General features: G+C 42.8%; 2 protein-coding genes across 4 annotated transcripts in view; one reads left to right on the top strand and one right to left on the bottom strand.

Moving 5' to 3' along the window:
- The window catches only part of LOC119694582 (probable RNA methyltransferase CG11342), a 70,772-nt gene that overhangs the window by 53,499 nt on the left and 2,210 nt on the right, over nucleotides 1–15,063 (top strand). Inside the window, exon 2 of one of the 2 annotated variants that reach the window (XM_048628821.1) lies at nucleotides 1,590–1,891. The gene's annotated coding sequence lies outside the window, so the exon portion shown is untranslated. Of the gene's footprint in view, nucleotides 1–1,589; nucleotides 1,892–10,090; nucleotides 10,227–15,063 lie in introns of those variants that run through there. The other variant, XM_038121272.2, reaches the window with a different exon arrangement.
- On the bottom strand, nucleotides 11,016–12,500 carry LOC105387065. Of its 2 annotated transcripts, none has more exons than XM_011557738.3 (4): nucleotides 12,026–12,500; nucleotides 11,749–11,941; nucleotides 11,454–11,673; nucleotides 11,016–11,233 (listed from the first exon to the last, which is right to left on the bottom strand). In XM_011557738.3, exons 1-4 carry the CDS (start codon nucleotides 12,293–12,295, stop codon nucleotides 11,146–11,148), a joined length of 771 nt encoding a protein of 256 aa, XP_011556040.3. In that variant the 5' UTR covers nucleotides 12,296–12,500; the 3' UTR covers nucleotides 11,016–11,145. The 2 variants fall into 2 exon arrangements, with proteins under 2 accessions (XP_011556040.3, XP_011556041.3); XM_011557739.3 differs by having other exon boundaries at nucleotides 11,087–11,247; nucleotides 12,026–12,497.

Below are 15,063 nucleotides of genomic sequence, written 5' to 3'. Positions count from 1 at the left end.
CCAATCTACATGGAACAGATCAGCTTGATGAGTTGTCTGACCGACCAAATTTCATGTCTCTAATTCTAATTGCAGCACCAGTACTGCAAATGGGAATGAAAATTTAAGAAAATGACATAAAAAAGCTATTCACCGGTAATTGAATTTCCAAATACGCTCCCGATTTCACAATCTTAAATAAAATAGTCCGACATGCGACGTTATGGCTAGTATCTTATGAATTAAATATGAGCGCTTTATTCGATTCCGGCGTCCCCCGATATCAGATAATAAAAAAGGAATTTATCGCACACACATGTACGCAGCTAGAGCTGAGACGCTTCTCGACGGCCGCTATTTTTTACGGCGTCCTTCCGTCGACAATCACTTCATAGCGACCCCTGTCCGAGCGTTCGATGACAGAATTATTTATCAGTTTGAGAAATGACGGGAAATTGAATGTACTCGCAATGTTTACAACGCATTTCTGTCCGGTGTCCTCGGGGGCGCCTCCCCGCGTTCCGATGTCCACTTTTCAAAGAGGCCGCTCGGACGAGGGTCGAAAAAGTGTCCCTAGAGTGAAAATAAAAAATAAATATATTGTAACTTCGTTCACCAAATGTTCCATGTTCGGTGGATGACAAAGAAGAAAATCGGGTAAGATGTAATGTAGCGATCGGTCAGTCGGAACAGGCGGATATTTTATTCAGTTGATGGTATAATTGCCGCGCCAGGGGAGCCGCGTGACGTCATCTCCTAGTGAGCCATGTGCTCCTCCTCTGTGACTCACATATTGAATTATCCAACTTGTGATAAGTGAACGTCGCGAGCATATCCTTCTTCCTTTCTATTTCCTCACAAACGAAACTTTCTTAACGTCGTTTGCAACTAAACTCGCGGATGCCGACGTGAGTCGAATTCCTCTGATATTATGTTATAGAATCTGGATCCTTGAACTAAAAACAAACTACCTCTATCCATCTACTTTATGTAATGAGAAGGAAATACCTATCCATAGATTTATATTATTAGACCTAAAACATAGATTTCTTATGTCACGCAGTCGCCCATACCTCATTTATATTAAGTACTATTAATGATAATGACTAAACGTAAATCTGGGGGATAGTAACGTGGGGTTTGCACTTAAGTAATAAATAAAATGTGACCAATTTCTGTTGCTTATATCCCCTCCTTTTATGTAGGTAGGTTCGTTGATACTCGTACATAATAGCATCCATGGCCGGTCGTAAAAATGTTTTATTCACCCCATACGGCCTCGTAAAAGGCGTAATAACGTTGGAAGGTATCGTGGAAGCAATTACAGATCTGTTATAGTTTGTTACAAAGGCGCTTGTTTATTAACCTTTTATTATCAACTCATTTACCCAACGACGACGGTGCTACACTTTAGCTGAAAACAGAAAACCATTCTGTCATTACGACGCGACGTTCAGAAATGAGATAGTACCCATTTATGAGCACATAAAAGCACTCCGGCCGGACAAAAAAGAAATGAACTAAATAAAACCAAATTAAATATTGAAATACATTGACCAAATCAAAATTGTAGCGGAGAAGTTGAATAACAAATCTCGTCTTTGTTTCAGGTCACGATCGTACAAAATCGACAAAAATAAAATCACAAGTTTCGTTCAGTTCGTGAAAATGGAAAAGCCCCGGTGGCGGCTGGAGCGGTGAAATGTCATCATAAGGCCCCCCCTTATCCATCCCACTCCCCCTGGACATACAAACAATACCTGCCTCAGCCTGTGGAACTCTGAATTCCTATATGTCATCGATAAAACCACATATCAAAAGAGCGAGCGAGCCATTATACAAGCTACCAAAAATACTTAGGTACAATGGAGATGGATTAATTTCTTTAACTTGGCCACTCAAATTAATTGAGGTAAGTACAATACAAGTTCTATGATTCATACCTACCTACTTAAATATATACCTATGTTCATACTTTTGAAATTAAAAGTTAATAATATCATAACAATATTATAAAGAGGAATGAACTTAAATAATTTTTAGGTATGATATTATTAATTTTTAATTTAAAAAGTACCTGTCGATAAATATTTGAACCATCAAGGCTATCTGAATTTACATACATCTTTACTCCACCTTGCTTTATCCTAAATAATATCTACTACACCCACGTTTATCTAATCATAATTCATATTCGTGCACACCACCGTCTCCAAACGGCGACACACGATTGGATTACAGCACGAAGGTTGCGCCCCTCATAATAATCATAACTAAATATAATAATCCGCCCGCCCAACGAGGAAAAACTGACGCGTGCATTTCCCAGCGCCGCCCGCCTACAATATCATAACGAGCTCCCATTGGACGATATGAGTAGATATAATATCATAACCCGGCGGGATTGGGCGAGGGCTGAAGGCGGCTGTCTCCCCCCCCGCGCCCCGCACCGCCACCCTCTTATTAAAGCGTAGTGCAGTGTAGGTACATGTAGGTGGTCTGTGCGGCGTCGTTATAATACAGTTTTATGTCGTGGAGGTCCCGCATCGCCCTCTCGCACGCCTCAATAAATATGTCGGGAGCGGCCCGTGCCTTCCCGCCGTGTATGAGCGGTAGGAAGCGCCGACCGCCCGGCCCGGATCAATAATAATACTCGCCCATATCTGCAGTGGACTGGATCTGCTTGAGAAACCACCCGCCCCCCCGCGCGCCCCCCGCTCCCCCGCCGGACGCCGGACGCCGGCCGACGCTACACAAACAATATAAATCATTTTCTCGTGACGCAACCCACCCCCATATAGGTATACTCCTGAAATTGTTCGGGATCAATCGTGATTTTAATGAGAACTCGATCGACCATTGAGGTTCAAAAGGGTGCTATGAGTTTGAACTTTTTCAATTAGATACAAATATATTACTCACAAGTTTATCATTTCATTTATTAGCTAAAAGTTAAGATGAAAAGAAGCCCTTCGACTGCAACATTCATTTGGTTGAGATAGGCGGGCGACGACGCCACCATTAGTCACAGACTAATATGAGGTCGGGATATTTACAAACATTCTGCTATGTTGATGTTGGAAAAGTAAATGAAAGTGCATGCAAAACCCGCAATACCGCGCGTGCAGGTAAAAAAACAGACTTTTCCCGGATGCAATATGCATGCGGCCCGCGTCGCCCGCTCCTATTCCTAGTTGCTATTTCCGCTTTTAGTTTTTGCAAGCCCTCGAGATTGGCAAATAAGACCAATATTCGTATCCTATTGAAAACTCGAATTTGTTGTGTAAATATTTATATATATTTTTTAATTTTAGTTCTAACGTTACATCTTCTTAAATTATCTCATCTGATTTATTACTTCAATTGTTAGTAGACAAAACATCGACCTATCTTTAGAATTGGATGACCATTGAGTTTTCCTCAATTTAATAAATGAGTTTTCTAGAAGCAATATCTGAGAGCGAACGCAATATTGCAGCGCGTGAGGGCGGCTGCAGCTCGATACACCGCGGCGGAGCGGCGGCACGTCCGCGCCCCCCCGCCCCCCGCGCGCGCCCCCGCCCCCGCTGACCACCTCCATATTTAGCTAACAATGGCTCGCCGTCCCGCTCGCCCCCGCCGCCCGCCCCGGCCCCCGACAAGGATCGCCGCACTCGCCTCCGGTCATTCCTATATTTATTGGCGACGCTCATAAGTACGCCGGTCAGGTTATAAGTTTCTACAAAATGAATGGCCGAGGCACGTAGGAGGCGAACCCACCGCGCTTAACAAGAAACCTCCACCAGAACTTGGCGAGGGGGCGCTGCGCCCCCCGGCCCCCGCCACCGGCGTTATAATTAAAAAACAAAAGAATACAGCCACTCAGCCTCTTGGCCGCCGCTGTTTCGTTCAAGTGACTTTCATCCGAAATGCACAGGCTGACTATCGGGGAAAATGAAAAGAAAAGACTAATTGCATTTAGAAGCTGCCGGTACTTTTAAAACATTTTATAGCAAATTGAGATGAACACTATACACTTCTTTTAGGTTTATTGTTAATGACTCCACTTCGTATAAATACCACTTATCGATCCTAACTAATATTATAAATGCGAAAGTAACTGTGTCTGTCTGTCTGTCTGTCTGTCTGTCTGTCTGTCTGTCTGTTACTCTTTCACGCCAAAACTACCGAACGGATTTGAATGAAATTTGGTATACATACGGTCTAGACCCTGGGAAAGAACATAGGCTACTTTTTATCCCGGAATTCCCACGGGAAAACTTTTTAAGGAGAAGCGAAGCGCGCGGGAACAGCTAGTAAGAAATAAATCGTCGGATCTAACCTCTGAGCAATTTTCCAAGTATTATACTTACTAACTTATAACGGATTGGCCTATTAATTAACGTCGAGGAAGCGTTTTGCTAGAGCAGTTCCGGTCGCGCACGAGCGCCATTTGAATAAATCTTATAAATAAATCATCTGACCCATGTGCGATGTGGGTGCCGCGGCGGCCCATTACAAATACCATTACGGAGTTCGCAGATGACCGCACGGTTTATAATGCGAAGGCGCCTCGGCTCGCCTTCCCTCCCCGCCCCCGCCCGCCCTGCATCACCCGGCCTCCCTCCCTTGACCATCGGCCGACAATTGTAAATGGCACATAAAATAAATGAATGTGCAGTGGGACTCGCCTCTGCAACAGACAATATAAATTACGACCTGACGATTATATTCCGCCGGGAATGAAACGTTTTCCTTCAGATACCCTTTATAGCCTTGGCTCGGCACAGCGGCTCTCCGTCTTCCCAAATGTCTGCTTTATGCATGAAAATGGAGTATAACTCTTATAAAATATTCCTTTAGAAAAAGTAATTATGATTGAATCGTTTGATAATATCTATTTCATATTTAGAGGTACCTATCACATAACCAATGACTAAGGTATTCTCCAAATTAAAAAGCAAAAGTCTACTGTAAAGTTCAGGAGGAACTCAAATTTGAAATTAGAAAATAAATGGATCGATAACAAATTTTATGTTGATTGCATTAAGACGAGTTATTACACAATTCCGGGAATTGGTCGTCTGCGCAGTAGATATAACCTGCAGCCGATATCCGAAAATGGCTGATTCCAATAACATCTCATTGATCTCGCTAAGTTAAATTTATGGTATAATTAGTATGAGATGGGGCGACCGGGCCGGGTGCTGACCCTTGCTACTTTGTCTCTGGGCATTGTTCGCTACAACGTCCCGAGTTCTGCACTGTCCTCCGGGTTTTTGATTCTTCAAACAAATCGCTTGCGAAATTATAGTGCAGCAAGTAGTAATGCGTACTATGTACATATACATAATCAATATTATATTCATAACAATGAGGTCTGTTTGGCAAGTGTTCGATATATTTGTACCTCCATATATGGGTATACGTATTGTAGCGTTTTCCAAGTAAAGATTAGACTAAGTTATTACATACTTGCTACGTCGCTTCATTTAATCATGATAGAAATTAATCGCTCAATTTAACTGCTACAGTGAATATCAGATAAGATCTTCAGAGAATTGTCTTGTCTACTAACACGTTACAATGATTACTCAGAACAAATTGCAATGATAGTAAACGTCACTATAACATTACAGCTGGATTCTCATCTCAATCGATGAATAGATATGCAAATTATGATGAGCCAACATTGCATGCCACTTTCACTCCATCGTTAGTAAAACACTATTCGTGATAACAGGCACATATCTCTGCAACTTAAAGTAATTAGCGTCCGAGTAATGAACGAGAATTGTAATCTCGAATTACATTACATAGAAGCGAGGGAGACTAATCAGAACTGGCCAGTCATTTGATATAACAGTCTTCGGTCACCGTCGCAAAACTAATAACACATAATGACGGGTAGCTGACCACGGGGGGGTGTGCTTAATTACAGCTGCTTCCTAGCCACTGTAGAATATCCCCAATGGTCCTCAACATAAGGATCAGGTTAGGTGAGGTACTTATCGTGGCAGTCCCCAGCGCATCCGCTAGGTGGCGCCCCCACCGCCGGCCTGCAACCACCTGTCCTACTTGTAACAGATTTGAAATACAAGGAAGGTAAAAGCACCTATTTATTACCTGTACCAGCTTCTGAACCTATTGGGAGGCACTTTAACTTGCCTAGTCGTTTTCTCTCGGTCAATTTGTAACTGTTTATCTGTAAATACGAGTATTTCTGAAAAACCATAATAATATTGAATTGAATTTCCAGAGATTGGGTAGGTAGGTAGGTAGTAAGGAATCTTAGGTAGCTCATATAAGAATAGATAGATACCTATACCTATCCAGAAAACAGTTTGCTCAACGTGCACTACACAATAAAGTTATCATTATAGGGCTGATCTCCAGTAGGTACACTATTATTTCTTCTTGTGTTTTTAAAATAATGATTAAATAATCAGAAAACTGAAACCAAATTAAGAATCAGCCCCAGTAGTCTGGCTTTGTAATTTAATTAGTACCTGATATAATCAACTAATCTGCGCATGAGTAATAAAAAAGCTACAGTAAAAAAAAATCCAGGCTATCATCAGATTTTTTGTCCAGTAATAACAAATTGATTCCTATGTACGATCAATTAATCACGCATGGCTGTGGTTATGTGCTCCTGCTCCAGTGCTCCAGATATCGGCGCACGCGCATAGAAAATTGCACTAACGGTCGGTTCCAGAGAGTGCGCGCTTCGGAAAGATGCACTATCAATGTTATGAGTGGCCGTGACCACTTTCAAGGTTCCACGGAAGTGGCCATGCGGGTTAGTCGTAGGCTTCTACGTACATGCGGTATTGGTTGGTACGTTTATGAGTGCCAGGATCTATAGTTGTGATAGAGCGAGAGTGTACCAAATCGTTTATTTAATCCTTTGCACAATTTACAAAAGTAGATGTACAATCTGGTGGACTTAATGCTAAGAGCATTCTCTACCAGTCAACCTGCAGGAGGTTCTGGAGCAGAAAGTAGAGAAGTTCAAAAAAATATCAAATTCATAATTAGTCTTTATGATAGGGTTGTTTCGAAGGTATGATTTATTTTTTCTTATTCCTCATTTATATGATGAACCCGTACTCAATTAGCGACAATTAACATAGTTAAATAGGTAGGTGCGAGTAATTCCTACTAAACTACTACGAATGGGCAATTATATAGAAATTAAAAATATTACTCTCTAATTGTACACTACTCGATACGCCAAATGGCATTTGAAGGAATTTCTACTAAATTATTTCCGCAGTAAAATTAAATGACATGGCTCAATGGACTTACAGTCACGAAATTCAGTTGTCATTCGTCACCACAATCACAGTTGGGGAAAGTTAATAATTGATCGAATGCGCTCTATCACTGCGAACGCATTTATTGCAACTATTCTATTTCGATGCACTGCGTGTTTGTTCACCACTCTCTCTTGTATTTACCCAATTGAAATTATAAGTGATTTTACTTTCTGTGTGGAACATGAAACTCATGAAAGGTTATTACAGTTTTTTATGTGTGATTTCAGTTTTCAGCTAACAACACCTTCTGTAGCCAGGTGGCTGTACTGCTGAGCTTTCTCAAATACACTACTGAATTCTCTGAGAAGCACTACCCAATTTTCAGAAACACAAAGGCCTTAGGTGGAATCTACATTTCTTCTCAACGTCTTTCTTACATGCGGTCTCGTCATATCATCAAAATGAAAATGATTTATTTATATATCCCATTTAATCTACGAATAATATATAGCATTTAAATGCTCCCATATCTAGCTATAGGTACTTTCCCGTACTGTGTTAACTGTAAGTATTTTTCATTATTTTAAAGTAGTTTGTTATTTATTAGTATTTATGTAGCGGCGGTGGTAACTCCACACGGGTAGGGGTGGGTGAGCGTGTGTGAGTGTGTGGGTCTAGAAATGAAATTGATGAACTTTTCTCGCAGCAATAATGGCTTTAGCACGTACCAACATAATTCCCGGCAAAACTTCCGTAGCTCGCCCGGCGCTAGGGCTGTGTTTATAGTCTTAGCTGTACTTTAAAACTTTAATGTAACATGACCCTGCCCTGATATAGAAATATTTAAAAATACCTAATAAATCTTGTAATTGTTTTCGTTAATTGGATCTTTCTTCAGCCTTATCTTATACAGCGTGTTAAAAAGTATAAGTACTTTATGTTAAAATTATTTAGAAAATTGGTGTGGTTGGGGACATCTCTGCCGTGTGTGTGAAAATGGTTTCAGCTTAATTCAAGATTTAAGGTGATTTCCCTCCATGGTCCGCTTTATATGTGTATCTTTCCACCCTGCAAATATTTGCTTCGCCATAAAATCTTGGCTGGTTCTGTAAAGATATCTAAGGTTCTATTTTTTATAAGTGTTTTTTTTTTCAGGTAGTTATTGGTAGGTATAATGAACGACGATCGCGACAGCCCTACGCTGAAGGACAGCGGGCGGCGGGAGAAGATGGGGTCGCACATCCAATATAAGAAGAGAACAAAATAGGTTTATGTCGGATACTTTGACCGTTCGCCCGTGACGTAACGGCGATGGCGAGTGCTCTGCTCGATATTCTATCAATCTATCTGAAATATATTTTATACTTTCATGTCCTCTCAAACTTATTGAACTGGGTATGGTATCTAGAGCAAAGATATCCAATTAAGTATCGTTAATTTTTTCCTTACATATTTGCAATCTTTCGCCAGAAACATATCTTTGAATGAAAGTACGAAACATCTGGAGGAAACTCCGTGTGTCATTGTGATCACGGTTCTTAGGCGCATAATTAAGTGCGTTTCCTCACGCTACATTTTGACTATGCATTAAATGCATTTAAAAACATAATGAATATCTTTGCCACTGCGATGAATACAATACACACGTATCTACATTTCAAATTGTATTAGTAACTGCAGCAGACAGTTCGTATAAAATAAATGCAACCAGTAACATAATTCGTTTAGTTTTCCCGCCCAGGCACTCGGCGCGCCCGCCCGTCATTTGATTGCATTTGTATCAAAGAGAAGATTGCATAACAACATCCATTGTCGTTCGCTGCAGCGTCTTAATGAACAACGCTCCGTGTTGTCACTTCATTACACATCCACGACGACGAACAATAACAGTGACGGCGAGGCCATTCAACCTCGCAGCAGCCAGCTTCATTTGTTCTGCATAGATAGGCGAGCTGTGAAAGATTACTGCACTCTCGCAACGAATTGCTATCTGCTGCCGATATATTTCCTCGTCTTGAGAACGTAATGCAAACCGTCAATGTACAATGTATAGAATGCTATATCTCATAAACTATCTGTAACTAGTAGAATATCTATATGTAAGTCGTCGGGTTTGTACCCTAGAAATAAACCTTAATAGTCGGACCCTAAATCTACAGAGACATCAGCTCGCCTCAAATGTTATAAAGTATTGAAGACGACCCACTATGGCTCGCCTGAACAGATAATATTAGCTGACGTCCTCGACAGGCGGCCTCCAGGGCCGGCCCACCTGCCGGGACACTTCCCGGTGATGCATTATTGAAGCACTCGAGCTATATGCATCCTTCGAACCTCCACCCTGTGCTCCACCTCTAAAAGTGTGGCGAATTACAGCGTTGCAGGAAAACGATGGGAATGCTTTACGCGGGAGCTCTCGAACCGCTTAATCAGCAGCGAAACGCCGGTCCTATATTTGCCTATGCAAAGAGAAGCCATCCGCATTAGTGATGCCATATAGCCAGCGTAGCGTGCGGCGATTGGGCAAACACATATCTGCATTATAAACAGAGTCCGGGCGGCAGTCAAACGCGCGTTGCGGTCGGCCTTTATCGAAGCCGGCTAATCAACGCTGCCCTGCGCCGCCGCCGCCGCCGCCGCCCAGCGGAGCTGGTGGAGACCGGGCAGCACCCCCGCCTAATGAGAAACACGAATCTGCCCGCTGCGCTACACATCCAACATCAAATCTATGCTAGGCGACACCGCATCCACAGTCCGCGATCATTCTAGTTAATGTATATGTTTATTTTATTTTTCACCCTGGCTGATTTAGTAGAGCATTAATTTTCATTATCTGCATCGCACTGATTTGTAACGATTATTAACAAGCTGGCGTGCAGTGTGCGTGCATGTGCAGTGAGTCGACGCCGGCTTTCTACTTTCTACGATCCTAACTGCACCCACATTAACGGAAAATCTCGACACATTTCTCGGACTCTTCTCCACTAGACCGAATAAAGAAAGCAGGTTAGTGCAATTAAACGTAACATACACTTAAAAATGCACATTACTGCAAGATTATACGCGATCATCGCTGACATCTCTGCCGAAAATTATCTTCATATCCGGGATATCAATTTACATCTCAAGAGAAAAATTGCCATGAATGACTATTATACGATGATTAAGAAAATAAAAGTCGCATTCATAAAATGACTTAGGAGTACATATATGGGTCTACATTATATTTAAATTGTAATGTATGATACAAAGACAATTATTGCATAACAAATTAAATAATCCTAAGTATCGTTAATCATAGGAATTAGTGACAATGATACGATACGTTATTAATTTTCATTTGACGTGACGTTACTATCTGGAACTATATCTTTATGAACATTGAAATTTTTTTGGAACTTACGATTCATGGAATTTCATAGTTTCCGGAGTTCATTTATGCTTCCTATCTATCTATCTTATATAGAAAATCATCTTCATGAATATTGAAATTACAAGCGAGACAGCGAGCATGGTATTGTCATCATCAGGGTAAATTATTGATATCTTTGGCAATGCTGTAATAAGCCAAGTCAGGTATTACTGAAACTTTTCTGTGGGTGTGTTGTGTAATAAAACTTAACGGTCTGTCACATGTTTTTATATTTTCTTATTTAATGTTTTTATTTTACAATTAGACATACAACAGTAGTCATAAATAAATAAATTATGTTGAATAATTTACTGACATAGACTTCAAAACGACAGTTAGCGATGAGTCGTTACAAATGAGATGTCCACAGGGCGGACGGTACTTTGGCTTGAGGTTGTATTTGTGTGTCGGCGAGCGAGCGCGGCGTCCGGGGCGGTGGTCCAGGGCGGTCCAGAGCGGTCCAGGGTGGTCCGTGGTGGTCCATGGCTGGTCCAGGGCTGGTCCGGGCTAGGTCTACGCGCTCTCCGTGGTCTGCTCTGCGTAGAACCGGTAAGGGTCCACGGACTCCGGCTTCGCTGGCCTCACCACATATAGATTCCGCCTTCGAATTAAAGACTAGAATTAAAACATATTGAATTAAAACTTGCCCTGTTTAACTGTCTAACAGATATCAATAATTATATAAGGGATATCATTTAATACTGTAAAACGTTAATTGAATTTGAAGGATCGAAACATATTAGAGTATTTATTAATTCCATGGAATGATTTGGTCAGTAACAGCTATTGATGAAGGCATAATATATTGTGGGTATAGTGACCTGTGGTGTCCATCGGCGTGCACCTGGAAGGTGGTCTCGCCGGGCGCGCCGTCGTGGCTGAACAGCTTCTTGAGCGCGATGATGCCGGCGATGGTGAGCGCCACCTTGCTGGCGATCAGCGCCTTGCCGGCGATGGCGGCCAGCGTCTTCAGCGCGATGCCTCCGACTATGCTCATGGTCGTGAAGATCCCGAGGAGCAGGTAAGGGAGCATCTTCTTACCTAAATGTTAAATGGGGGTTAGTGAAAGCTCAGCAATCGGGATCGACCTAGTAAGTTTGTAAACGAAATAATCACCTCTGCCTCTGCCTTCCGTGGCGAGGTCCATGGACAGAGTGTGGCTGCTCATGAGCTGTTCGAATTTAGCGCGCAGTGCAGTGTCGAGCTTCTCCTCGGTGGACATGCCGGAGAAGAAGCGCGGCTCGGCCACGGCGGCGGGCGCGTCCGCCTGGCGCACCAGCGTGAGCCCGTCCGCCAGCTGGACGGATTCCTGCGGGCAGAGACAACGGTCAGAACACACTCACTGAGCTACAGATACACACTGCACCCACACACACTGCACGAGCTATAGTACCTGCTCCACGGCCCGGGTGAGCGCCAGCAGCGCCTTGCTCTTCAAGCACGTGGTCAGGTGCTTCTGGGAGCTGCAGTCGTCGTACACTTTCTGGATGACCGCGAACTCCGCGGAGGGCCACCACGAGCTCTCGTCGGCGCGGCCGCTGTCCACCTCGTTCTGTGCGGGGTCCTGCACGTCCATCCTGCGGGACCTCCTGCCGTGGACGTGGCCGGACGCGATCACCACACACAACGCTGATGCGACTGCTATCCGGAAGGCGGTGCACATTTTGGAATATTTTTATTATCACTGCACTGCACTAAAAACTAACTAATCGTTAGATACGAGGGTGGTCTATCGTCAACTGACGGTCGATGGAGCGGGTGCGAGCTTATAACCGGCCGCTACGTCGGCGGCGCGCGCGCGGGAACATCCGCCATTCCGCACCAATTCGCCTGCACGCGCGCTTATGTAACTGAACTTCAATATGATCGAGAACCATTTTCCAAGTGAATTTCTCCGATAAAATGCACCGCAAAAAGTAAGAAGTGTATACTAAGTCATAGTGTGTGCTTCGGTTTACGTGTGTGAGAAAATAGCAATTACAAGCGACTTTGCGTGCTATGCCACCACTGCCCAGCCTACATTTCACTCACGGGCGACCGATTCTTGTTTAGTAGCTGGTGTGGAACTGGTTGCAGTATGAATATTGTAGAGTCTCTATGAGCGCGTGCGCAGGGTGCAAGGTCGCGGCGGGCGCCACGCCTGGCCGGCTCGGGCTCCTGCACTCGTAGGTGCACGTATAAAAAGTAAAAGCGGTACTGCACTGTAGCGCAGGCGTCAGATTACTTGAAGTAGAAAAAGCTACTGACACGAATAAACTCGGAAATATAAGTGAACACGCATCCATAATTATTTCCTTTATTTTCCGGTAAATTACATGTTCATCTAGGTACCTGCAAATACTCACTATTCATTTTCTTTTTCAGTTAAATGATTAAAGGCTATAGAGAGTTTTTAATAGGTATTCGTACGGGTGTGAAATGATAGTTAATTCATTTCACACCCGTACGAATACCTAATCCCTCTTTTTCAGGATATTATCCGATTTTAGAATGTAGAAAGACTATGAAGTAAATCTCAAATAAGGAAATATTATAAGTATGTATATGACTGCGGTGGTCCTTGGTAGGTACTCGTATGAGTAGGTATCTGCGCAGGAGTTGGTAGATCAAAATTTTGAGGTGTTTGCGCTTAACCCTATTCACATCACAACCAAATTAGGCGATTCGCCAATAGCTGCATACGACTGGACTTCGGAATCTTATCTGTTTCTCAGAACCAAATGTGACGTTGGATAGTGATGTCGGTGAAAAACACTAGAGCTAGTCAAGAGTTTGTTTCCGTGGTGAAAGGATTCGCCATTCAGGATAACTTCTATCGCTGACTGGTGATATGATGATCAGCTTCACTTTTCAGCCGTTATTTAGGTACCTGGTAATTTTCTCTGCTAGCGTTAGGTACGATATAACAGGAGATTTGGGTTCAGTTCCCGTACTGCAATAAAATAATTAAAAAAAAAACACGCACTCACGCCTTGTACTAATGCACTCCCTTGCGGGGTAGGCAGAGGTGCATTGCTGCACCCACTTTTCGCCAGAGTGTATGTTAGTCCCAATGTAATAGGGAGCGGGCCTATTGCCATTTTACGGGCACATCCAAGACCCGAGAACAAATATCTGTGTTTAAACAAATATCTGCCCCAGCCGGGAATCGAACCCGGGACCATCGGCTCAGTAGTCAGGGTCACTAACCACTACGCCATTCGGTCGTCAAATAATTAACTAGGTACTTAAGTATAATAGGATCTCTCAGACACTATATGGACCTATAATTTTTGTGTCCAGGTGCTGCGCGGAATCATGACTTCCTCCCAATAGCAATATGTCACTCTAAGAGCGGTCAAGTTTGGACGCCACGAAGTTATGTACGTATAGCCGGTGCTTTTAAGTTGAAAGAAATATCATGATCATGAATGAACCTGCACATCTAGATTTCTTTATGTGTAGGTACCTACAGACCTACTATATAAGAGGATTGTACCTACGTGATTATACTACTATTATATTTAAAACGGCGAAACGGCTAGCAACGCAACCTATCACGTTAGTGCACAATGTACAGCGCAAAGCGTGTGACTTGCTCTTACTACTTAGTGTGACTCACTTGCCAGGCACCTCTCTAGTCTTACTAGCCGTTCGGGATAACAGCCGTGAGCATAATATTAGGTAAGTATTATGTAGGTATGTGAACGAACGCCCATTCTCCTCCAGGACCTGCATGCAAACGGCGATGGACTGCATACGGCGACACAATACAACTGCAGCTGATAGCGTACACGACGACGCCGAACGTTTAGTACTGCATGCAGTAACTGCATGCAGTTAAATATAAGTATGTAGCAACTGCACACAGTCGCTGCGATGCAGTCCATCTGTGGCTAGCCTACTTATAATGGTGATTTTTTTCTCTGTTGCTTCTCGTTTCGTTTTATAGAGAAGTAAGGAAAAGTACTTACCTAATAATAAGAGCGGTGGTAGCTCAGTCGGGTAAGCGCCCGCTTCTCACGCAAGAGATGCGGGTTCGAATCCCGGCGCTGACATGTACTAATGAGTTCTTTTAACTTAAGTACAATGTATACCATCGCTCTTACGGTGAAGGAAAACATCGTGAGGAAACCTGCATATCTAGATTTTGCACGGTTCTACCTTTTTTGGCATAAGATTTTTTTGCCTAATCTCGTATTGCATAGTAACGTTTGGTCAAAGTCTCGTTACGCCGAAAATCGTATGGCATAAATCTCGTTTAGTAAAAAGTTATTTCGCATAACATTGTTTAGCCTAATAATGGTATGGCCAAATCTTGAATAGCCTAATAATGCTATGGCATAGGTTTATACAAAGTAATAATATTCGTTTGGCTTTAACTTTGACGGAGCGTCTCCCTACATAGCGCAAACTGGTGCCTTGTATTGTTTCCGCTGTTTGGAAAACGCT

Source organism: Plutella xylostella, chromosome 4 (genome assembly GCF_932276165.1).
Source record: "Plutella xylostella chromosome 4, ilPluXylo3.1, whole genome shotgun sequence".
NCBI classification, from domain to species: Eukaryota; Metazoa; Arthropoda; class Insecta; order Lepidoptera; family Plutellidae; genus Plutella; species Plutella xylostella.
This window is presented reverse-complemented; position numbering and strand designations above follow the sequence as displayed.

What these genes read in the sequence shown, in the direction of transcription:
- LOC105387065 (XM_011557738.3), bottom strand. Translation starts at nt 12,295, where the DNA reads ATGTGCACCGCCTTCCGGATAGCAGTCGCATCAGCGTTGTGTGTGGTG. An exon ending in TCACCCGGGCCGTGGAGCAG is followed by an intron (nt 11,942 to 12,025) that starts GTACTATAGCTC and finishes CTCTGCCCGCAG; the next exon opens with GAATCCGTCCAGCTGGCGGA. An exon ending in CACGGAAGGCAGAGGCAGAG is followed by an intron (nt 11,674 to 11,748) that starts GTGATTATTTCG and finishes TTTAACATTTAG; the next exon opens with GTAAGAAGATGCTCCCTTAC.